The sequence below is a fragment of the Centruroides vittatus genome, unplaced genomic scaffold (genome assembly GCF_030686945.1).
Source record: "Centruroides vittatus isolate TY-2023 unplaced genomic scaffold, ASM3068694v2 contig_1033, whole genome shotgun sequence".
NCBI classification, from domain to species: domain Eukaryota; kingdom Metazoa; phylum Arthropoda; class Arachnida; order Scorpiones; family Buthidae; genus Centruroides; species Centruroides vittatus.
In genome coordinates, this window is record NW_027120671.1 from 1,967,677 (window position 1) to 1,990,672 (window position 22,996).

The following is a 22,996-nucleotide window of genomic DNA, read 5'->3' on the forward strand; positions in this document are numbered from 1 at the left end:
TTGACTTTCGAGTCACTAACTGAATTACAATTCGATTAATAGTAACAGCTTATTGGAAATGTTAAGAACAATATAAAATAAACCGTAGAAAATTGCCGAATTATAGTTTATATATTATGAACGAGGAACATTAAATCCGTTCATTATATATAATTATCTTCTTAACCGGTTATTAAATTTACATTTACTGAATTCTCATTAATAATCTAGTTTAATGTAATTCATCTAGAAGTTATTATAAGGATATAAAGATTAATTAACGCTCTTATTTTTAAAAAATTCTCTTGGCCTCTACCAATATGAATACATATATTCGCGCATGTTCATAATACAAAAACGTGAGTCAGGATCTTTCAAAAGGATAACAATTTATGTAAATATCACACCACACTTTGCATGTAGACACGTAAATGCGATGTCAAATTTGCAGCATTGTTACTTTTATCTTGATGTTTGCTAATGGTAAGAGGTTAATGCATTTAAAAATTAGCCATTCTTTTTTAACATATGGAGACGGGGTGTTTTGTTTTTTGGTATTGTGTCTCTTAGAATAAGAGAATTTCAAAAATATTCTTTAAAAAATTTCGGTTTAATCTGCGGGGAAATTATATTTTAACATCTAAATTATTATTATGAGTTATTAACCACACCCTTATAGCTTTCTTTTATGAAATTCCGCCCATTCTCTATGGCTTTTCTTCTCAGACGAAATTAAAAATTCGATCCGGTTTGTAATAATTTTTATTTTTTTACTTTTGGATTTAACTTAATATTGTATTTCCTCTTGTACGTTATGATGACCTTTCGTGCAAAGGTGTTAGTGCGATTCGTGTACGTATTGACTCGATACACGCCTAATCCATCGGGAATGAAAATAATTTCGCTTGTGATTTTTAGCTTCGTGAGATAAAGTTTACATTGTCACGTCATTCTTATGTGGTTGTTTAGAGTTACTTCACGTAGAAATTTTTATCTGGAAGCAGTCTAGAAATGCTAACTGTGCGTATGTATCTTGCTACGTTTAATCCTGTATGAAAATTTATATTAATTATTGTTTTGTTATTATAGCAGAATTGGCGATCGAGCCTGGAACTAAATGCATGCTGTTTAGCTTTCGTTCTGTTGATTATTGGTAACTATATTCATTTCTTATGCCTTTATTATTATTATTATCATTCGTATTTACTAAGTAGAGTTTATTTAAGTTAATGCAGGTGGTGAAACCTGTGAAGATCCTTGGAAGGATCATGGTGGTGCTTGCTTTTTGTTTGCATTAAAGAGTAAAAACTTCTTCCAAGCCCGTGACGATTGCTACAGCAGTGGAGGCATACTAGCGAGCATTAGAAATGCTACAGAATTACATTTTATAGTTAAAGTAAGTATTACAATTTATCAACCTTATTTAGCAAGATAACAAATAAACGATTTGTCTTTTTTAATTATAGACTATTCAGAAATTAGGTTCGGCTTATCAAAGAGTCAGGTGGTTTACTGGTTTATACCAGTTCGATGATAATGCCGCGAATAACTACAGATGGATGGATGGTAGCTTGGCTTCATTTAGATATTGGATGAGATCCCAGCCAAATAATCCCTACGAGAGATGTGTTCAATTAGACGGTAGTGCGGGATTTAAATGGAGAGACGATATATGTAATCAGCCTGCTTTGTATATCTGTCGAAGGGAAAAAGGTTATTAACTATACTTCTTAATATCTAGGCTTAAATTATTAAAACAGAATGACTGATATACAAATGTCTATTTAATCAGGTGCCGTCAATTGCTATGATAAACCTCATACTTCGTACGTTTGGAAAGCATTAGATATGAGTGTTACATTATGTATAGAACATTGTAGAGGAAGGGGGTATCAATCGGCAGCTGTAAAACCGGATCGTTGTTTTTGTCAAACTAAGAAAGATGCAGAAAAGAGTACTATTATCGATTTGGAAAAGTGTGATAGTTTATGTGAAGAACAACATTGCGGTCGTGACGAAGCTTTAGCTGTATATAACATTTGTAAGTGTTTAGGCTTTTATAAAATTTATTATTTAATTTAATTGATAACTCCAAATAAGAAATCTCCCTTCAGCTTTATATCCGGACATTGCTAGAAGTTGCGAAGAGTTAACAACATACGGTATATATCATCCTGCCACGTATATTCTAGCTAAAAATGGCGAAAACCCAAAGAAATTTTCGTGTTTTGGCCACCGTAAGTGATCTGATAAGTTAAAAATATTAATCGTAGATTAACTAATTTACTAGAAATTAATTTTAACAATAGCAAATTATACTATTTATATTTATAAATTATTTATGAAATTCCCTCTTATCCTTCTCTAACCTGCGAGTGTGTGAATGAATGTATGAACTGCACTTAAATTAATATATATATATATATATATATATATATATATATTTATTTATATTTTTATTATTATTATTCTGTAATAATCAGGTAAGTCATTTTTATCTTTTTCGATATTGAAAATTAAATTACACAAAGGTAACTTTTGCTTTCAAACCTCTTCCCTCTGTCCATCCAGTTGCTTCGATGATGATGATGAAATCTTTCAATCTTGAAGTTAATTTGGTTCCTGGTGTCAAGCCTGTGCCACAATACCTAAAAAAGTTGACATTGACTGATGTAGTAAGCTTCCTTTATTAATCTATCATGCAAAGAAAACTTTAACCTTACCATATTCGACTGTTATTGTCAAAAGTTTATGTTTTTCTTTATTTTTAATTCAAAATTTGATAAGAAAATACGTTAATAACTTCATTTTTATCCATAAAAATTATATAAATTCTTTTAAACACTACTTCCTTTTAAAATATATTCATATAAAGTAATTATTTATTTTAATTTTAATTAATTACACATATAAATGAATACACGTGTATAGTTAATAGAAATGTTAACAGATGGCAGGAGTGTTTCAAGATTTAGAACACTACAAAATTCATTTATTTTAAACACATGTATACACATTAAAATTTTGGTTAATGTTACCTATGGTTCCAAAATGGCGGCTCGTCTCTGATTCCAGCAAATAGAAGAAAGGAAACAGTGGGGACGCACGTTCTAACCTAACCTAACCTACTGTTTCTTTTCTTCTATTTGCTGGAATCAGAGACGAGCCGCCATTTTGGAACCATAGGTAACATTAACCAAGATGTTTAATAAAATTCTGTCCTGTTTAATAAACAAAAAGCTCAAATTTTTTAAATGTTTACGAAAAAACGTTAAATATATCATTTTGATTATATAAAATTATTAAAATATATATGCGTGGAGATATATTTTTTATTATTTAGCCCTCTGGATCCCTTCGAATCCAGTTTGCTTGGCGGCTCTTTGTATACATATATAAAATACATACTGTATATTTTATTAAAAAACATTATTATAATTACATTTTTCCTTTATAAAGGTTGTCTGTTCGAATCTCCACTCTTTCTGAAACGCAGAATCCATTATATTTATGATTTCTTCTGTTAAAACGAGGAATGAAGCTAAAATCTATGAATTCAACTTTAACTCTTTTACCATTAGGTGCCTAAAAAATAAAAAAAGAGAGAGAGAGAGAAATCATCATGAAGGAAGTGAGTACATTTAATAATTGCATTTTCCTTAAATCTTTAATCATTTGAAGTAATTTATACCAGATAGCCATTAAATGTGGAATGCGAATAAATTATTATTTTGTACTCATTTTTCTTGATATATGTAAGTGCCTATCGAAGAGAATTGAGAACATATCCTAACTTTAGAGGGAGGTGCAAAGATATCAGACATAAACAATGGCTATTTCCTTCAACCATTATCTTATCAATAATTTTAAGTTCCCGCCTTCGAGAGTTTTATTACCTCGGGGATTACGAGTCAATAGTTTATTTACTCTTTTTTAAAATTAAAGTAATTGATGATCTTACAATAAAATAATAAATTCTACTGAGTACCTGTATCCACCAACTACAACTATCGTAAGGTTTTCTCGATGGATATTGAGGAGTTTGGATAATTGTTTCTTGTGTTATGTTACCTCCACACGGAAGAGAATCTGGAAATATAAATTAATTTTCGTGTAATTTATTATTATTTCTCGTAAATTACTTTAAAAATAAGGAATTGTTTTACCGTAATAATAATCTACGACACTCTCACAATATTCTCCTACGGTGTGAGGAGGACACACGCAATGACAAGGTTTATTATCGTGTCTATAAGGACTTATATAACCGTCATTTTTACAGTTTAATTCATTTTTATTCGGGCATAAAACTGAAATAGATATCGGCATTTATATTTTAATGGATAAATTAATTATCTTTTATATAATATATTTTTTAAACTTACAGTCACACATGTATACTTTATTTGTAAGTTTTACATCTCGGAAACTTAAGCTGTTACTTCTACCCATTAATCTCTGAAGATGGGGGTTTCTGCTGACAATAGTATTTTTTTCGAATGCTTTCTTACTAAATGCCTAAATTATTAACCAAACGTATAGAATATCTCGTGTAAAAATATTAAAAATTGCTAAATTACTTACCATAGTAGAATAATGCATAATGGACGATAAATCGTATTTTACTTGGTGATTAAAATCTAAAGTCAGATGAAACTGCGAGTGCTTACTTAATGGTATATTTTCCCATAAAATCTTAATGTGATTTCCTCTATCTAATCTTGATTGTTCGTGATGTAGTCCAATTGCATGACCAACTTCGTGAATTACTATACCTTTCTGTATAATAAAATTATAATATTTAAGTATGAAATATACCCCTTTTTTTATATAGCTGAGAAGAATAACTTACAGTTGCACAACCTTGTCCTATAGAAACATCTTGCCCTTCAAACGGCATTAATGGATGACCTATGAAGGACCAGCATCTAGAAAGTTTTGCTTGTAATGAGAAGCTTAATATATACATTTTTCTTTAACAAAATGAGATATAATATTTGTAAATGATTGCAATTATTTATTCTTAGTAAATACAAGTTATAAATCTAGTAAACGAGACTATAATTGCTTAATGAATGAAGAAGTCTCTCTCAACTGAAATAATGAACTACTAATGATCTTATTGACTTTCCTCGAAGACTATTTTACTCCTTATTTGATCCTCTTTAGAAAAAAAAGATATAAATTTCTTTAAAATTCTTTATTTCTTACCCAGCTTTGTCCGTTCTGAATCTTAAATACCACCAATCTATGATTTTTTCATGAAATTTCAAGCACGTATATTCTTCCCATTCTTTTAAAGCATCTCTAATTATATTCTTAACTTCATTGTTTACGGCTGTAAAAAAAAAAATTAATAAGAAATTAATGTTTTTAAAGGTTTAACTTAATTACAAACTAGAAAATGTTTATTAAATATTTTTACAGTGATGGAAACGATACGAAATTTGTCCAAAAGGCCATAAACTTATCACATTAGATGTCGATTTTTTGAATAAATCATGTAAATCGGTACTGTTTGGTACAACGATATCTCCCTGTATAATTTTATCTCCATCTTCCGTTTCTTCAAGATCGTTTAAAAATAGTTTTATCTATAAAATGATATCAATTTAATATGATTATTTGGTTAATGTTACCTATGGTTCCAAGATGGCGGCTCGTCTTTGATTTCAGCAAATAGAAGAAGGGAAACAGTGGGGACGCACGTTCTAACCTAACCTAACCTATTCTAATAATTTTGTTGGTGATAATTATGGTAATTTATTAGAATACGTTAGGTTAGGTTAGAACGTGCGTCCCCACTGTTTCCCTTCTTCTATTTGCTGGAATCAGAGACGAGCCGCCATCTTGAAACCATAGGTAACATTAACCTATTATTTAATAATAATAATAATAATAATAATAATAATAATATTTTTAAGCTTGGAGAAGAAGGAAAACAGTAACTTAACCTTGTCTCGAGTGGATTCTTCTATAATTGGATAATCAGTGGTTTCATTCTTATAGTATAAAAATAGCCAAGGATTAATGGAAAATTTAATTTTTAAATTAAATTAAGAATATCAGAAAATAACTTTACCTCTTCCTTATTATTAAATTCATCAAAAGTAATTACCTATATTAAAAAAAATTATTTATCAAATGGTATACGTATTAAACTATTTATCTAATTTAATAATACAAAATATACCGTTCTAAACATGAAAATCAACGCGATTTGCCATAGAAAGAGAAGCATTTTTACGTTGTATAGACCAACCGATTGGTTTTAATGCGTGCTTTCTACCCAGATGTTCAATATAAGGGGGTGTTTTATCTAAAGTTATGCTGGTAATCAGTTTTAAAATCTCTCATTATGTTTATTTTGAAACAGGTATCAATAAATTAACCAGGATGTGTGGTGAAAGGTGACAAGTTTTTGTTAAAAAAATAAACTAATTTTTTGGCAAATGTCACTTTCTATCAGTATCTTTTTATTTGTATTAATAAGACATTATCTTTTTGCTATCCTTCGAAAACAGGTAGGAAAAGAGTAAACGACCGTGCTCTGCATTCATTTAATGTTTTTATTAACCAGTTAATATTCTATTTCTTATCTTATACATTTCCTGGACTATGCTATCACTTCACTTTTAATGAAATAATTATAAGAAAGATTATAATTATATAAATAATTCATTTGTTAATATTCGAACGCCATATCCCGAAGTACAATCATGCAACGTTTTACTTTAAAAAAATTAATAGATAATTATTAAATATGTGTAACTAAAGCAAAATTATTTATTTGAATGTTATTTTAAGCAAAAAGTTCAAATTATTCGATTACAGAGCATGATTAATAGCCCTAAAATGTAAAATGGAAAGCGATTCTAAGCTATAATAATTTAATTTATGATGCTGTTATGTAATTGTCACCCTCCATATCTATAAAATAATTATAAAACGATACACGCAGTTATCATTCGTTCCGGTTTACGCCTTTCAGCTATCAATCACAACAAACTAAACTCTATAATAGATATAATTCGGATTATCATAAGCTACGACGTGCGATTCAACACGCTTTGTCATTGAAAAACTTTACGTTTTATCACTAGTAAATTGATACGAAATTACTTCATTCTCTCTCAAACTTTCTCCGTAAATAAGTGTTTTATAATAACAATATCTACACTCGTAGATCATTCATATATGAGTGATAAGCCCAACCTGTAAATGGCCTCTTGTAAATATATACTGATTCATCATAGTCATCCTGCTAAGGTTATCAACTTAGTCTGATAATAAATGGATTTACTATAAATCTCAGTTGAATAATAACAAGAAAGTGTTTATAAATTATTAAATTTACTTACAATCCTTTTAAATGCTTAAATATTTTTTCTATGGATCAAAAACTAAGAAGAACTTGTATAAAAAAATATTAATTTTTTATACAAGTTCTTCTTACTTCAAATTAATATTTTTATACTGTCCTCAGTCATTTTTTAATACAGTCCTCAGTCATTTTTTTTAATACAGTCCTCAGTCATTTTTTTATACAGTCCTCAGTTTTTTTTTATACAGTCCTCAGTTCTTTTTTAATACAGTCCTCAGTTCTTTTTTAATACAGTCCTCAGTTCTTTTTTAATACAGTCCTCAGTTCTTTTTTAATACAGTCCTCAGTTCTTTTTTAATACAGTCCTCAGTTCTTTTTTTATACAGTCCTCAGTTCTTTTTTATATAAGTTAGTTCTTAGTTCAATTCAATACTTTTTTATACAAGTTCTTAGCAAACGTGTGTATTAAATTTTATATATTAGATAATAAAATTTGCTATTAAAAACTATAATGTATATTTGCAGATCCGTCTTGTGTAGGAAACAAATGTAGTGGCATCTTGGTTGTCATATAAGTTTGACAATTATTCAGGTCATAAAATGGAAAGAAGGAAGTCAAGAAAGTCACTTCTTTCCATTCTTTTTGCTAACAGTTGTAAATATTTAGAACATTATTATAAATAGATTTATAATTGAACGTTGGAATGGAACATATAATTAAGGATTGAAATTATCTTTAATTATACATTCTTAATGATTTTTGTCGTATAAAGAAATTGTTCGGTATTTTTATATTTTTCTTACGAATAAACTTGACGATAATTTAAAAACAGCTAGAAATAACATTATTCAAATATACGTTAAAAGTGATTAAAATTTTAAGAAATTTGTGACTAGAATTTAAAAGAAATAATAATAATGATAATAATTTACTTCGTTTTTTATTCAATTTATGGTGCAAAAAATTAATTAAATACTCATGAATTTTTAATTAATTTTAATAATATATGAGGAGGGAAATCTCTGGAGAGTTAATTGATTCCTTAAAGATTAAAACACTCCCTTTTGAATCTTCTATATCTACCTGTAAAAACAAAGGAAGAAATTTTTAATAATCATCATCGATCATAATATTCTATTATGTAGAAACGTTGTTAACAAACAAGGAAATAGGATATTAAAAATATATTATTTTTTATACGTTGGGCTTATTAGAAATCGAAATTAAAATTCACTTGTGGCAGATTTTTCTCCCCCCCTCCCTGCCTTATTGGTTTCGCTTGCGGTTGAAGGGTTGATATCACAACTTAATTTTATGAAGATGGGTGATAGAAGAAAGGAGGAGCTGATGTCTATATTTGAGGAGGAAACTGAATTCAAGCCACACCCAAATATTGTTTGTCTAATGATCTTGATGGCATTTCCTCGCAAACTATTTTACTCCTTGATTGTCCCTCTTCTACAGAAAAATAATCCAATAGGAATAATTTTACATAGAATGGCTATTGTTTTTAATGTACTGTATAGTTAATTTCTTAAATTTATCTTATAAATTTAAATTTTAAAATAGAGAAAAAGGTAAAATAATTTTGTTTTAACTGTAAACTGTTCAAAATTTCAAAGAAATAAATTGTAATTATTTAATTAATTTTTCTATTCATAATAACACGAAAACAAACTATGTTATAATCAAATTAAATGACACATTAATTAATAATAGCGACTTGAAATAATTATTTGATTTAATATTTAAAAAAGATTTTAAAGGATTATTAGAATATAGGATTATTCTTTTTAATTATTATTGTTTTTCCTTAACTTAATACAGACAGACAAACCTCTGAACAACGGCCACTGACAGGGGGAATAAATAATGGCAGCCGCTGGGAGACGAGCTAAAAATTGCACAGGTCTTTTATAAATTGAAGGCAAACACTTTGTTAAGAATCACAAAAAAATTGTATAACGTCAAAAGGTCCTTCTCTAACGTGCAGAGAATCCCTAAAAAACATGTAAATCGATCCTTTATTGTCGACTATCGTTAAAATATAAATAAAGAAAAAGGAACAGTATCCTATGCCGGAGGTAATAATTAAAAATCTATTCAAAAATTCTTCTTAGAAAAAGACCTAAAACGTAATTAGTGTTGAAATATTTTAATTACTCTTCCTTCTTTACCAGTTCCTCCACAATAAAAGATCAATTTAGTAGTGTTTCTAGTCCTCCTCTACACGTTAGAGAAGGACTTTTTAAACGTCTACGATGTTAAATATAACCAGTCCTCGATGTATTTTTTACGAAAAAATTTATGTTTTACGTTTACGAACAAATTTATTAACCACTCAAAAAGCCATCTTATTACTAATTTTGTACAGTTCATTATTATTATTTTCTGCTAGTCATTGTAAAGGGCAGTGGCCGTTGTTGGGAGTGGGCTGTTGTCGTTGTTAGGAGGTTTTATATTAACAGAATAAAATTTTCGATGTAAAAAGTATAAACATTCTTTTAAGTTTTTTTACCAAAAGAATGACAGGAGAATGTTCAGGGAACGGTTCAAAATTGAAAGGTGACAAGTATTTAGTTTAGATAACCTCCTTTACACACTTTTAGTCTATTCGGTTTTTGACGAAATTATTGGTTTTAGCAGAAAGCTGATGACAATACATAAGGACGTTATCAATAGCTTCAGGCTGTTGTACGTTTTGAATAGTTTCTTATTTTTCGTTTTGACAGGGGTCACACCTCGTGTCACATCATCTGACACACAGTAGCCGAAATTTCTGCACCAAGGATCAATCTAACATTTCTTTTTAATGTTTCTATCAGCAGAAGCGTGACTGCGAATAGAATTTTTATGTTTTTCAACAAATCGATAAATCATAAGTTCCTTCCTGATTTAAAAAATAAAGAAAACAACTCTATATTTAGGTGTAAATTCTATAAGAGCGTGCCTAATCTTAATGTATATCGGTATCTAAAAACGATTTCCTTGTTATTTATACGTAAATTAATATTTACATTTTTACTTTTTAAAATGTAAAGTGTGAATATTTGCGCTTGCTGTATCGATTTATTCTCTTCTTTAACAAAAATGATTTAATTTATTGTCTAAATTAATTACTATAATTGTAATTATTAAAGATAAACTGTATTAGAATGTATTAGAAACATTTAAATAATAATTTTTTAATAATTGTTAAAGGGAAATTACATTTTAAAAAAAAAAAGTGTATTATGTTTAGATTTATGTCGACACCCAATACACTTCAACCGTTAATTTCTGTTTAAAACTTTTCCAATAAAAAACAAAGTAGACGTTTGGTGCAATTAAACAAGCTTAATTTACGAATAAACGGCGATAAAATATTCCGGTGTCAAATTTATCACTCGAAAAAAACGATTTTTCATCGGTAATCGCGACAATTATTAAATACTAAATCCCTTCTCTCCCTCTTATCACCACTTATACAAGATGTTTCCCTCTTTATTTCCTTTCCTAAATATAGAATTCAATGTAATTATTTATAAAACTTTTATTTTTTCCTTATTATGTCTTAAAGTCGAATTTATTAAATAATTAAAAAAAAAATTTAAAGCTCATTTTCCCGTTTTCTTCTTAAAAAAAAAAGAAAAAAAAAATTGAAATTGGTCACCAATCGTTTGTCACTTCCTTAATTAAAAATGGTTAAAAGGAATATTTTATTTATTTATTATAATTTATGTATTTATTTGTAAAACGTGTCGGACACAAATGACAGCAGTCCTATAGGTCACCGTTGTATAAAATTTTGTTTGAAGATGGCAGTGACCCAACCCTCACCCGCGGCTTTCTTGGCGATCTATTTGTTATGTCTCTATGTAAAAGTGGCCCATATTTCAGGAATGGGGCGAAATTTGGGACGAAGAGGACTATATAAAGAAGCACCGTCGATAGATTTATCGTCGACAAACTCCTATTCATGCCAACAATGTTGTTGCTGGTAAGATCATACCTCTTCATTTTTTTTTCCATTAAAAAATATAATAATATAACGTATAGAATTTTGTTTTACTTCAGGAATTTTATTATTTAATGATTTGTTTTTATTACAGATATTAGTTCTGTTCGCTCTAACCGCTTATTCGAGAGGAGTTCCAACTCCTTACGGTTATGTGCCTACTGTCAAGGTGACACCAGCAGTGAAAGTAGCTTATCCAGCAGCTTACGTCGTGAGTTATAGATTTAATTTAAAAAACTCCAAAATTTAAGCCATTTCATGACTGTTTTTCTTTTACAGGAAAAACCTCAACCCTATAATTTTGCATATGACATTAAAGATGAACACGGTAACAAGCAGTGGAGAAACGAAGCCGGAGACGAATATGGTACTAAGAAGGGTTCGTACGGTTACGTCGATGCTTATGGTATCCAACGACACGTCGAATATTTAGCAGGTCCTGACGGATTTAAGGCATGGATCAAAACAAACGAACCAGGAACACAGACTTCTAACCCAGCCGATGTGCAGATAATTTCGGAACCAGCACCCATCAAGCAGATAGCTGTCGTACCTAAGGTGTACAAACCTGTCCTTAAAGTACCTTATAAGCCAGTAAGTTATGCATATGCTGCACCACCTTACGTGCCTCCTAAAGTTATTTATAAAACATCACCTTTAGCCGTCAAACCAATTTATCCTGCTGCTGTACCTGTTTTAAAAAGTTATTACTGATTATTATTCTTTGAAAAATCTTTACTTTTATCGCTATAAATTTTTTTAATACTAACACACCACGTTGTGTGTATATATATATAAATGTGTGTATTATCGCTATCGTTTGTAGTGTAAATAAGATTTTTCGATACTTAGCTGTATTACTAACTTGTATAAAATATGTTGTTATAAATTTCTATCTAGTTCAGTAAGAAAATGATCTTTTTTATTTTTACATGTACAGACATGTTACTGCTTTTTATTCTCTTGTAAATAGGTGCTTGTACATTTTCTGTAGCGAGGCTTGGCCTAAATGTATAGATTTTGTAGTAAATAAAAATACATTAATGCATTTAAAAAGGTATAGAATTTATTTACGAATGTTTAAAACTTCACGTGTTAATAATGAAAAATGAATAGATTTTTATTTTTACTTCTAACTTAATAACAGGAATAATTCAATTGTGGCTTTATAATTTTCCTCTTTTTCTACATTAATCATTATTATTAAGTAAATTAAAAGTTTATCTTGACTTTTATCCATTTACACCATTTTTTCCTGCACAAAATGTTTTAAAAAAAAGAGATATGATCAAGCAAATAACTCTAGCAAATAGACTTTCCTCTTAACTAAATTTACGTTAGTAAATGAAGTCTAATTGTTTCTGTATAAAAGAAACAAAAATATATATTAAAATTTAATCATTATCCTTCCGAAAAACGTAAATTAAAAGATGAAAAATATTTTAATTAATGAGAATTTATTAAAAAAAGAAGTAACTAACAATGGCTGAGAGTGATGAGATTGGGGGGGTCCAGGAGAATTACAAATGTGGGGCCTCACCACTCTCGCCGAAAGCCATAAAAATACATGAATAAAATTAATAAAACAAATAAAAAAAACGGATCTTTCACCACGGTTTTATATAAAAAGACACGTGATTATAAGGGGAAGTTTAGTCTGAGCCCCTTTAACAGTGTCTACCTATATACAAAAATAAGCAACGATTTTCAATATTAATTGATTTATTTACATTATATAATTAATTTTATTGTCATCGCCTTCTAAATTTTTAAATTAGAATGACGGAAATACACGTAGGGAAATTAATTAAAAGAAGCATAAAATTACTGAGACGATAATAATACATATTACTTTGTATAATAATACTTTAGCGAATATTAAATTTTCCCTTTGTTGAACACGAACAATAAGTAAAAAAAGAAAAAATAAAGTGGGTCATGCAATCAATTTTGAATATTGCCGGGTTAATCACGAATATGTTTTGTTTTTCTTTTTTTTTCTCTCTCTCCCTCACTCTTTTCAATTTGAAATTATTTAATTGTGACAAAAATTCTATCAAAAAGGGGGTAAATAAATATATAGATGGACATTTTAATTATTTTTAAAATGAGAAAAAATCAGAAAGAATTCATACCTATCGAATAATAAGCATCTTACTAAGTAATTAAAAGATATAATTGTGTATTGTAATACAATTTTAACACATTTCTAATATTTTTAAAGAGCAAAATGTTTAATTAAAAATCACAAAAAAAGCCAAAATATTCGAAATTTCTTTGTATTAAAATAAAAGAATCGTAGAAATAATTTCCACGTTTTAAGAATAATTATGTATTGGAGCATGCAAAACAACCGGATTGTGGAGAAAAAAAGGAGCAAAGCGCGTTAAAAGAAAACAAAGGGAGGAGCAGATTTTCCTTTTGTTCAAGTTCTAGGTCACTGTGTCTCCGGTATGACTAACAAAATATTTGAAATTCATACAAAAACATCTTTTCAGTTGTCATTCTGCATTCCACAGAATAATGTTGCTGGTAAGTTAACTTAATTCAATTACATTGTTGTTAAATTTTACTGTCTTTTTACAGACTAATTTTCCTATATTTTTTTTTTACAGTTATTCCTTATTATTTTATCGATATCTTCAGAAATATTTTTTATAACTTCTGTAGAATCTTCTTCGATTTTTTATAAGGGAATTCCCGTGTACTTTAAGGATTCTCTAGACGATTTAAATTTCTTAAATTCGGATAAAAATTATGGCGTGTTACCTTATAAAGAAAATCTAGAAGATTTAGACGAAGAGGATAGTAATATACAAGAAGACATATCGTCACAATCGAGTGATGTTTACAGCGAAGAAGCACTTAAACAGGAGTTTCAACAGCAAAACGTTTTACCCGTTTCCACTTATAAAGGAGTAATGGGCGACCATTATTATAATAATTATCTTAATTATTTAGCAACGGCATATAAACCGTCCGAAAGTATCAATACTTTCGATAAGCAGTATGCTCTTACGAATTATCAGGACTTTTATTATCCTAAGGAAAATCCAAAGGCAACAACCATCGATCATAATTCATATAAAACGACAAAAATTCCTAGTAAAATAGTAGAGAATTTTAAAACTGTAACCACGAAAGTACCGAAAAATATTAAAATAGTCAATTATAAACCATCAGAAAGCGGAGATAATAGAAAATTTTTCAGTCTTTTCAAATATCTTAAAGGAGGTAATTTAAATAATTACAAAATCTATAAAGTACACGTAAGTATATTCAAATATTTAATTTATATATTGATTTATATAACAATTATATTTATTATTTAAATTTACAGAAGCCTCCGTATCCTTATAATTTCGGCTATAAAGTAAATGATTACTACGGTAACAGCCAATGGAGAAACGAAGTAGGTGATAAATCGGGAGCAAAAAGAGGATCATATGGTTACGTGGATGCTCATGGAGTCAGCAGGGAAGTTCATTACGTGGCCGATCATAAAGGATTTAGAGCTTGGATAAAAACCAACGAACCGGGCACGGCTAATTCAAACCCTGCTAGCGTTTTGATTACTCATAAGTCTCCTCCATTAATAACTAATTACGGTAGCAAGCCTTATTATCCGAGTCAAACGTTGAAATTACCTTTATTAAAAGTGCCTTACACGGGATGAAATTAATGACTCAAGTAAGAAATGTATACCATAAATCACGGAACAGGAAAATTGTGAACATATACATATAATAATTTCCTTTTGATATTTATTTAAAATTAACATTAAAAATAAAGAATTTCATAAAATTTTAATTATGTTCGAATAAGTAATTTAATGATATTCTTAATAACACTGCTGCAGAATGACCTTTGAACTTAATTCGACCACCTGAACCGGATTTTCTAGAATTAGATTCATTAATATTGCCTGGAAGATGAAATTTGTATCATCCACAGTAATCACTTCTATATTTATTATATTTTAAGTAACGAAAACTTGGATATTAAGGAAATTTTTAATTAGTTCGTATATAATTGAAGTCTTATTTCTTCCTTGTCGGCATATTGTTCCTTAAGCAAATTTTTATTAAAATTAGATAATTAAAGCGGTAATCAATACTTAAACCTTTCGTTTAATTATAGATTTCACCTATTAAAATAACACAGGAAATATCAAAAAAAAAAAAAAGTATAAATTTTCAGCATCTCTGAACACGTTGATAATACATTAAACTTCTGTGTTAAAAATACGTGTGGCGGCCTTATACAACTATTAAAGAAACGAATTTACGAAAATGCTCTTTGGTATATCCATTAAGAATACGCCTATCAAATTTGAGCCATTTCTTTATGAGTCTACAGAGTAATATTAACCCGGAGCTAGAAGGGCCACGTGTCCATCCAACCACACAAAATGTCATTTTAATAATAAGCCGGTCTAAAAGGGAAGGAACGAAACACGATCTGAATCGATTTACCTTCGTTTATGACCTAAAAAAAAAAAAGAAAATTGCTGGAACAAATGACGTTCCGGTATAATAATAAAAAACGTTAAAAAAAATAAATACAATTACCTTAGTTTATTAGATTTCCGTTTTAGTTTATTATTTATAAATCTGAGTTATAGTTTTCTCAGGTTTTTCCACGTAATATGCGTATAATTATTAAGACCCGGGGTGTTGTTCTTGCTGTAGGGAGGAAAAGGGAAGAAGTAGGACGTGTGGAAGATAAGGTATCAGCCTCGGGCTTTATGCTTAACAAGATAGTAGAGAAACAATTCATTCTTTAGAACGTCTTACATAATTTTTTGATCGGGTGAAAGGAGGTTAAAATGCAGTTCTCATGATTAACTTTCGCTTTTTTTTTTGTTTTTGTTATTAAAACATTACGTAATGATGAATACATCCGTCAATGTTTACTCAACGTTAAGTCATATAAGGCTAAATATTTGATTATAAAATTATGTAATTCTTTAACATAAAGTACCCACGGATTTTATTCAAAATTAATTAGAAATCGGTCCATTTTTAAGTAGAAATCGGTCCATTTTAAAGCAGAAATCGGTCCATTTTTAAGTAGAAATCGGTCCATTTTTAAGTAGAAATCGGTCCATTTTAAAGTAGAAATCGGTCCATTTTAAAGTAGAAATCGGTCCATTTTAAAGTAGAAATCGGTCCATTTTAAAGTAGAAATCGGTCCATTTTAAAGTAGAAATCGGTCCATTTTAAAGTAGAAATCGGTCCATTTTAAGTAGAAATTGGTCCATTTTTAAGTGATAATTATACGAATGAGTGTGGAGTTGTATCAACGAATAATTAACAAAAAAAAGGGGGATAATTATCAACAAATTTTATTGCATAAAAATAAAGAATAAGAATTATTTACAAAGGCTAACCTGCAACCCGTCTAGTTGTGCATTTATTTTTTGTTTAAAAAAAACGATTAAATTAGTAAATGATTTAGGTAGAAAGGACACATTTCAGTATAAACCATAACTTGGGTAACTCGATGGTGGGTAAACTATTTCGTAACTCTGCAATGGAGGTTCGTAACTCGAAGGTGGAGGCGTTGCTTTATTTGTTTTATACTGAGGTGGTTTCTGCTTAGGTTTGTACGTTTCTTTAGGAGGAGGTGACGGATAAGACGGTGGTTCCGGTGGCTTGTAACTCGCTTTGGGTGGTTTAGCTTGAGCGGTATATTTAGGTGGAGGATAAGCGGTTATATCTACGTCAGCTGGATCGGCATCATCGGTACCCGGTTCGTTAGTTTTAATCTTTGCTCGAAAACCGTTGGCATCCGCCCAGTAATCGACGTATCTGTAAACACCGTAAGCGTCTTTATATCCGTAGGAACCAGATTTTTCACCCTTTTCGTTGCCATGCTCTTGTTGCCATACGGATGCTCCATCGTCTGTTAGGAAATCGTAGTTCAATTCGTACGGATTTGCCTTTTCTACCTAAAATAATAATTTAATATTACAAAACTAGTACGTAACTCTCCGAAAGAGAGCTTGGGGCTACAAATAAACAACAGCGGGAAAGTTATTTGTTACTGTAGGCGGTACATAAATGCTCGACTTCTTACATAATATAAAATAAATGTCAGCCAGACAGACCTACAGGTCTTATTGTAAATCTTACTTTTGGAGGTGGATATTTCTGAGGCGCCGGATAATCATACTTAGGAGGTGGAGGATAGTCATATTTGGGAGGCGGATACGTGTATGCGACTACAAGACTAGCCAAGAGGCAAATGGCTACCTGTAAAAAAATAATTTTAAAGTTACGTAACGTTACAGAAAAAAAAGAGAAAGAAATTAATAATTCACGTTTTAAATATCCTATTTAAGTTGTCAAAACTAATTAAATTAATCAATCATCACAATCATTTCATCCGTTATCGTATCTAGAAGATTGATTATTTAATTTAATTCTTAAAATCAATTAATCCTATTATACGTCATCTTTTTTAATTACACCATCAATATCGTAAACCTTACAACCTCCATTAATTTTCCCATCAGTTCTATTATTTCCTGTAATAAATATAACTATCAAATTTGTTATACGAGTAGCTTTAGATCAGATTAACCTCTTCACTAAGCTATAGAACAGAAAGAACACTGTATTATTATTGAAATAAATCGATCTTACCTGAGACTTCATCTTTGTTTATGGATACGAAACAGTGTAGAACTGTTATATATACCGTTAATTTTGACCTGGTATTTCGTTAATGAAATGCCCTGCTGTCAAATTTTAAACACTTTCCTTCATAATATATTTCTAATTATGTAAAATCTTGGTAAAATAACTAATTAATACGACCCCAATTTTAGTTAATTATCGAAAAATTCTCACACGAGATATACTTAATTCTTCATTTAAATTGATTCTTTTTTTTTTCTTTAAATATTAAAAACGTTATAACATATTTATGTACCAATAAATATGTTATAACGTCCTTTCTGTATAAGGGAATTTTTGTATGGTAAAATAGGCTATATAATTGAAAACCAGCGATATTTTAGAGCAAAAATGGCGGATTTTATTGATGACCCAGACATCAAAAAATAAAGTAAGACAAGCAACCTGCAGTTCTTTTTACAACTTTCGCCGTTATAATTTCCCGGTTCAAAGTACCGTTAGTAGATCCACCCGCTGTTATTTTTATCGTGAAAATTCATTTCAAAAGTATTTTCGATTTGTGATTTTTTTTCTTAAAAAATTAGAGCGTAATCTTCGATTGATAAAACAAAAAAAAAAAAAATAATAATAAGTAAGTTAGGGATTAACGGATGTCACTCGTTAACAAGTAAATCAACCGGTCCCATGTCTACAATCGCTTCGGAACTAATCATCACTGTCATGGCAATTACCAAAGCCGCCGAACAATTGTAACAACTGTCAGAATGTCAAACTTAATGAAAGGGAAATGGAAAATTGTCTTTGAAAGTCACTAAACCATGCGACACACTTAATGACTGAGCGGAATTTTATTCAACCTTCGAGTAAAATTACTCTTTACATACTGTATTTTTATTTTAAAGTTTCTGCTTAGTTTTGAACCTATTTTTCGGCGTTAAATGTCATTCAAAACCGGGTAATTTGCATCGATTTAAGTCCTTTTATAATTTTAAAAAAGCGAATTCCAAGGTTATCTATCATTATCGAAAGTGATTTCTTATCGGAAATGATGGAAGGTAAACAATGCCGTTCTCCTTGATGGGAAGATAGACTTTATAGTTAATAAAAATCAATAGGGGCTACTAAACAATTAAAATTTCCTTCCATTGTCCGAATTATAACGGAAACTGCAAATGAATAAAAAGGAATAAGAACGAAGGTTTTTAGAAATTATTATTATCGAGTTGCCCCCGTAAAAAAATGTCTATTGTGTCAAGTTGAAAGATGAAGAATTCGAACTAAACTAATCAATTGTTCAGTAAATTAAAAGAAATTGGGGCGAGAAATTATTAAAACAAAAGGTCTAGGTAGCCACTAACTGTATATATATACGAGGTGACACTACTAGTGTATCAAACGACAACTAGATCTACAGTAAGGAACATGAAGGTAAGCAAATGGATTAAGAAATTGAAATTAAGAACATAGACAGCACTTTAAAAAAACGTTTTAAAACTATACTTTCAGGTCTTTATCTTGCTACTCGTATTCGTTATAGCAGTATCGGCTAGGCCGAAATCAAAGAAGAAGGGGGATAGCGATCAGGTAAATGCTTCAGGTTTTCTGTATAATTAGCAATTTAAATTAATGATTAATCGGTTAAAATGTTCATTTGACTAGGCCCATCGCTATAGATACGGATATAAGATAAAAGATGAAGACAGCAACAGACAAACTAGAAGAGAAGAATCGGATGGAGAGGGAAATGTTAGAGGAGTTTACGGATATACAGATGCGGATGGGATATATCGTCAGGTGGAATATACAGCCGGTCCTGACGGTTTTCGGGCGTGGGTTAAAACCAACGAACCGGGTACAGTAAATGCTAATCCAGCCGATGCCGATATCGTTTCCGAATATGTTCTGGACGACGAAGAAGATTGGGAAGACGATGATGAAGACGAAGAAGATTGGCAAGCTCCCACTCAAGCTCCTAAGAAAAAATCGAAAACAAATCAAATAAAAGGGCGCCGTTCTTCTTGGAGGAGTAGTTGGAGAACCGGAACGAGTAATAAACATAATAATAATAATAAGAAAAAATCGAAGAAATCCGGATGGGATTAATTTAAAAAGAACTAAATTCTATCAGTAGTTATTATTTACTGCTCAAATTATGAAGATCTTTTGTATATTAGTAAACTCACCATTAACGATATTGTTCTAAATACAATTGTATAGTCATATAAATGTAGTATTATGTATAGACCTAATTATTATGCAAATTATGCTTAATAAAATATCAAATTTTGGAAAGTAAGAACCTATACTTTTGTGAATAATATGTATAACAATAAGCCTATTCACTACCGAATTTCAATTATCTGTAATCTGACACCCGGATAGTCAAGGCATGAGCCTACAGTCCGTGCAGTAGAAAACCCCAGGAATTTTTCACAGATATGCCTAGTGATGGGGAGGCCCGTCCCTCTCACCAGACATATACAGGAAAATACATCATTTCGGGTTCGGCTAGGCCCATCTGACCCACCATTGCGGGCCTGGTGTAATAAAATGCCCTCTTTCTGCCCATACGGCGGAAAGAGTCAATAACAAAGAAAGAAAAAGAAACACGAGAAACTTGCCGCTTTGACTTCTCAGTTTAAAGAGTCCCTATTAACAATTATACTTATCTATTCCTAAATCGTGGCTTTTGTGATCCTATTGTAAATAACAGACGTACTGTATTTAAGATGCAGATAAGTAGGCGGCTTTTCTTGTTAATCCTAAAATATGGTTTCTCTAACCCTGTAAAAAAAGAGACTAAAATTCTCTGAATCTGAAGACAGTCACCTTAGGCAGGTTTTATTTAGTTTTTCATCATTATTTTCAATCTCACTCACCAGATGGAAGCACTACATAAGCTATTACTAATACGCTCAATTTAATTGAATATATTTATAATTATATTTTTATTAAATAAGAAAAAATAAATAAATTTTTTAATAATATTTAATTAAAATTTTTCAATATTATCATTACATATTAGCTTTATTTTTAAATAAAAATTGAATAAAATACCTTAACGCCATCTATCGGATTGTAATTTTAAAAAAAAATTGATAATATTTTAGAGAGATGGCTTTCACCTAAATAAAGTTATTATTACAGGTGAAAACAACAGGAATTAAAGTATTATTTTTATAAAATTCGAAAGACGAAATCCGCTTTTTTTCTTTTTTTTTCGATAAGATCTCTTGTATTGTGAGAGTGACAAGATAATGAATGAAAGCCACCCCATATCGTGGGTCACGATGGTCCAACCTTGCTTAACGCCGACAGTGTATATTCACACCCAAAACCCAATTATTATTGTAAGCGTATCTATTGTTTGCATATTTACAATAGACAGTTATTCCTCAAATGCTTTCATTTGGTTTAACCAAACGTGATTTTAAATTACTGCTCTTTTCAATTGTTTGACCTACTGTATAATCACGTTTTCGTCTCTGTTGATATGGATAATTAAAATAATACCTTTGATATGAAAAGTATTTTATCTGCCGTTCGTCATTACTTATGCGAAAGTGTTCGTTCGTTACGTCATTTAATTGTTTAAATCATCCTGGCATGTATGATCTTCCCAATTTAGACGTGAAATACAAAATATTTTTTTTATAAATTAATTAATTAAAAAATGTAAAAAAAAATTCTAGAAAAATCTTCTAGAATTTTATTTTAATTTATTATTATTATTATTCTTTTTCCATTGTTGAAATTTATTAATTAAGGAAATCTTTTCTGGAATATGTAAATAAAATAATCTTTTTCTACAATTTTTTTAGCATTCTAGAGAAATTTCATTTCTATATTCTAGATCTTGTAATTATAAATTGTTAAAGGTTAGAATTATTCTAGAATTATACACAATTTTTATAAACTCTGTTCTTTTACAAATTCCAGAAAAATTATAGAAAAAATCCTTTGTTTTTTTTAATTATTGAAACATAAATTATAATTATTTTTTATTTAAAAGAATTAAATCCTTATAACTAGAATAATTTGTTTTTCAAAAAATATAGGCTATAAAATTTAACTTTTTAATGAATAGTTTACTTTTCATAAAGAAGCCTGAAGGTAGAAGTTGATATTATTATTATTATTATTATATTTTATAATGACTTAAAAAAAAAAAAAGAAATATGGCGTACAATATGTCGGAAAGTAAATCATTCGTATTCAAAATGCATCGGAGATACAAAGCAAATGAATATAGGTTAATGCGACCGTGTGGCTGCAGATATATTCGCCAATGGAATATTGTCATCGTGATGTCTTAACATCACGTCTTTTATAACCTACTTTGCATGTTTTCCTGCACCGATTCTTCATCTATTGTCGGATCAAATCTGGCATTTATCACTTCTCTCATTACTTTTTTTTTGTAAACTCGATACATATCATACGTTTCTTTTCGTCTTTTCCACTTAAAAATCGAATTTATACAACTCTTTTAAGTTCTCAGGATAAGAGAGAATTTATATAGTTAAACTGCCCTATTTGCTATATTTAAAAATATTATTCGTGTCACAAACTCTATTTTCTATAAACGGTAAGATGAAAATAAAAATAAAAAAAAAAAAAACGAAATAAAGAAAACGCATTCACGTCACGATATAATGTTATCTTCGCATTGACATGTTGTGACTATCAATAATGAAAGAATTAAATAAAAAATACTGTGTGTATATATCCGAGCTTTTCTCGCTTGAACAAGCAGAAAAGATCGTATCTGGCATGTACATTGCTGTACCTATTTATATATAAAAATTCAAAATACGAATAACACTAAAGCGTGAATAATAAGATAAGATAAAAAATAATAATCTGATAAAAAGCGGAATAAATTATTAGAAAATCAAAATTAGAATTACCGAATCATCTCGAATAATATTTTATAGTTTAATTTGATAGTAGTAGTTGAACTCATTCTCATTTTTAGTATTGTAAATTGCTAGTCACTAAACGAGTTCAATAGATGCCAAAACATGTATTGACCTAAACAATGTCCTAGT

The 22,996-nt window shown here is 29.6% G+C and overlaps 5 protein-coding genes across 6 annotated transcripts; 3 read left to right on the forward strand and 2 right to left on the reverse strand.

Annotated features, from left to right (window-relative positions):
• The first annotated feature begins 649 nt into the window (after positions 1-649).
• Positions 650-11,511, forward strand: LOC136968231 (uncharacterized). Of its 2 annotated transcripts, XM_067262212.1 has the most exons (10): positions 665-727; positions 815-999; positions 1,069-1,132; positions 1,206-1,375; positions 1,446-1,692; positions 1,772-2,020; positions 2,094-2,216; positions 2,551-2,654; positions 11,184-11,283; positions 11,396-11,511. In XM_067262212.1, the coding sequence occupies exons 2-9, from the start codon at positions 991-993 to the stop codon at positions 11,235-11,237; spliced, it is 1,020 nt and encodes a 339-aa protein (XP_067118313.1). In that variant the 5' UTR covers positions 665-727; positions 815-990; the 3' UTR covers positions 11,238-11,283; positions 11,396-11,511. The 2 variants fall into 2 exon arrangements, with proteins under 2 accessions (XP_067118318.1, XP_067118313.1); XM_067262217.1 differs by lacking the exons at positions 11,184-11,283; positions 11,396-11,511 and adding an exon at positions 3,439-3,590 and having other exon boundaries at positions 650-727.
• LOC136968352 (blastula protease 10-like) lies at positions 3,508-7,239 on the reverse strand (the record flags this gene model as incomplete). The annotated part of the gene is made up of 9 exons (XM_067262361.1): positions 7,195-7,239; positions 5,405-5,573; positions 5,191-5,317; positions 4,832-4,934; positions 4,564-4,758; positions 4,365-4,497; positions 4,146-4,289; positions 3,968-4,068; positions 3,508-3,564 (listed from the first exon to the last, which is right to left on the reverse strand). Coding segments are annotated over exons 1-9 (1,074 nt in total), but the record flags the coding sequence as incomplete, so codon positions are not given.
• LOC136968812 (cuticle protein 16.8-like) lies at positions 11,263-12,015 on the forward strand. Its single transcript, XM_067262852.1, has 3 exons — positions 11,263-11,283; positions 11,396-11,512; positions 11,581-12,015. The coding sequence occupies exons 1-3, from the start codon at positions 11,263-11,265 to the stop codon at positions 12,013-12,015; spliced, it is 573 nt and encodes a 190-aa protein (XP_067118953.1).
• A 1,739-nt stretch (positions 12,016-13,754) lies between these two features.
• Positions 13,755-14,977, forward strand: LOC136968819 (uncharacterized). The gene is made up of 3 exons (XM_067262863.1): positions 13,755-13,833; positions 13,948-14,570; positions 14,642-14,977. Exons 1-3 carry the CDS (start codon positions 13,755-13,757, stop codon positions 14,975-14,977), a joined length of 1,038 nt encoding a protein of 345 aa, XP_067118964.1.
• A 1,655-nt stretch (positions 14,978-16,632) lies between these two features.
• On the reverse strand, positions 16,633-22,334 carry LOC136968246 (uncharacterized). Its single transcript, XM_067262231.1, has 3 exons — positions 22,280-22,334; positions 17,439-17,554; positions 16,633-17,254 (listed from the first exon to the last, which is right to left on the reverse strand). The coding sequence occupies exons 1-3, from the start codon at positions 22,311-22,313 to the stop codon at positions 16,778-16,780; spliced, it is 627 nt and encodes a 208-aa protein (XP_067118332.1). The 5' UTR covers positions 22,314-22,334; the 3' UTR covers positions 16,633-16,777.
• Positions 22,335-22,996: the final 662 nt, after the last annotated feature.

What these genes read in the sequence shown, in the direction of transcription:
- LOC136968812 (XM_067262852.1), top strand. Translation starts at nt 11,263, where the DNA reads ATGCCAACAATGTTGTTGCTG. An exon ending in TGCCAACAATGTTGTTGCTG is followed by an intron (nt 11,284 to 11,395) that starts GTAAGATCATAC and finishes TTTTTATTACAG; the next exon opens with ATATTAGTTCTGTTCGCTCT. An exon ending in CTTATCCAGCAGCTTACGTC is followed by an intron (nt 11,513 to 11,580) that starts GTGAGTTATAGA and finishes TTTCTTTTACAG; the next exon opens with GAAAAACCTCAACCCTATAA.
- LOC136968231 (XM_067262212.1), top strand. An exon ending in TATCTGTCGAAGGGAAAAAG is followed by an intron (nt 1,693 to 1,771) that starts GTTATTAACTAT and finishes CTATTTAATCAG; the next exon opens with GTGCCGTCAATTGCTATGAT. An exon ending in AGTTGACATTGACTGATGTA is followed by an intron (nt 2,655 to 11,183) that starts GTAAGCTTCCTT and finishes CCCATATTTCAG; the next exon opens with GAATGGGGCGAAATTTGGGA.
- LOC136968819 (XM_067262863.1), top strand. Translation starts at nt 13,755, where the DNA reads ATGACTAACAAAATATTTGAAATTCATACAAAAACATCTTTTCAGTTG. An exon ending in TCCACAGAATAATGTTGCTG is followed by an intron (nt 13,834 to 13,947) that starts GTAAGTTAACTT and finishes CGATATCTTCAG; the next exon opens with AAATATTTTTTATAACTTCT. An exon ending in ACAAAATCTATAAAGTACAC is followed by an intron (nt 14,571 to 14,641) that starts GTAAGTATATTC and finishes TTAAATTTACAG; the next exon opens with AAGCCTCCGTATCCTTATAA.
- LOC136968246 (XM_067262231.1), bottom strand. Translation starts at nt 22,313, where the DNA reads ATGAAGAATCGGTGCAGGAAAACATGCAAAGTAG. An exon ending in CAGGAAAACATGCAAAGTAG is followed by an intron (nt 17,555 to 22,279) that starts GTTATAAAAGAC and finishes TTTTACAGGTAG; the next exon opens with CCATTTGCCTCTTGGCTAGT. An exon ending in AGAAATATCCACCTCCAAAA is followed by an intron (nt 17,255 to 17,438) that starts GTAAGATTTACA and finishes TTATTATTTTAG; the next exon opens with GTAGAAAAGGCAAATCCGTA.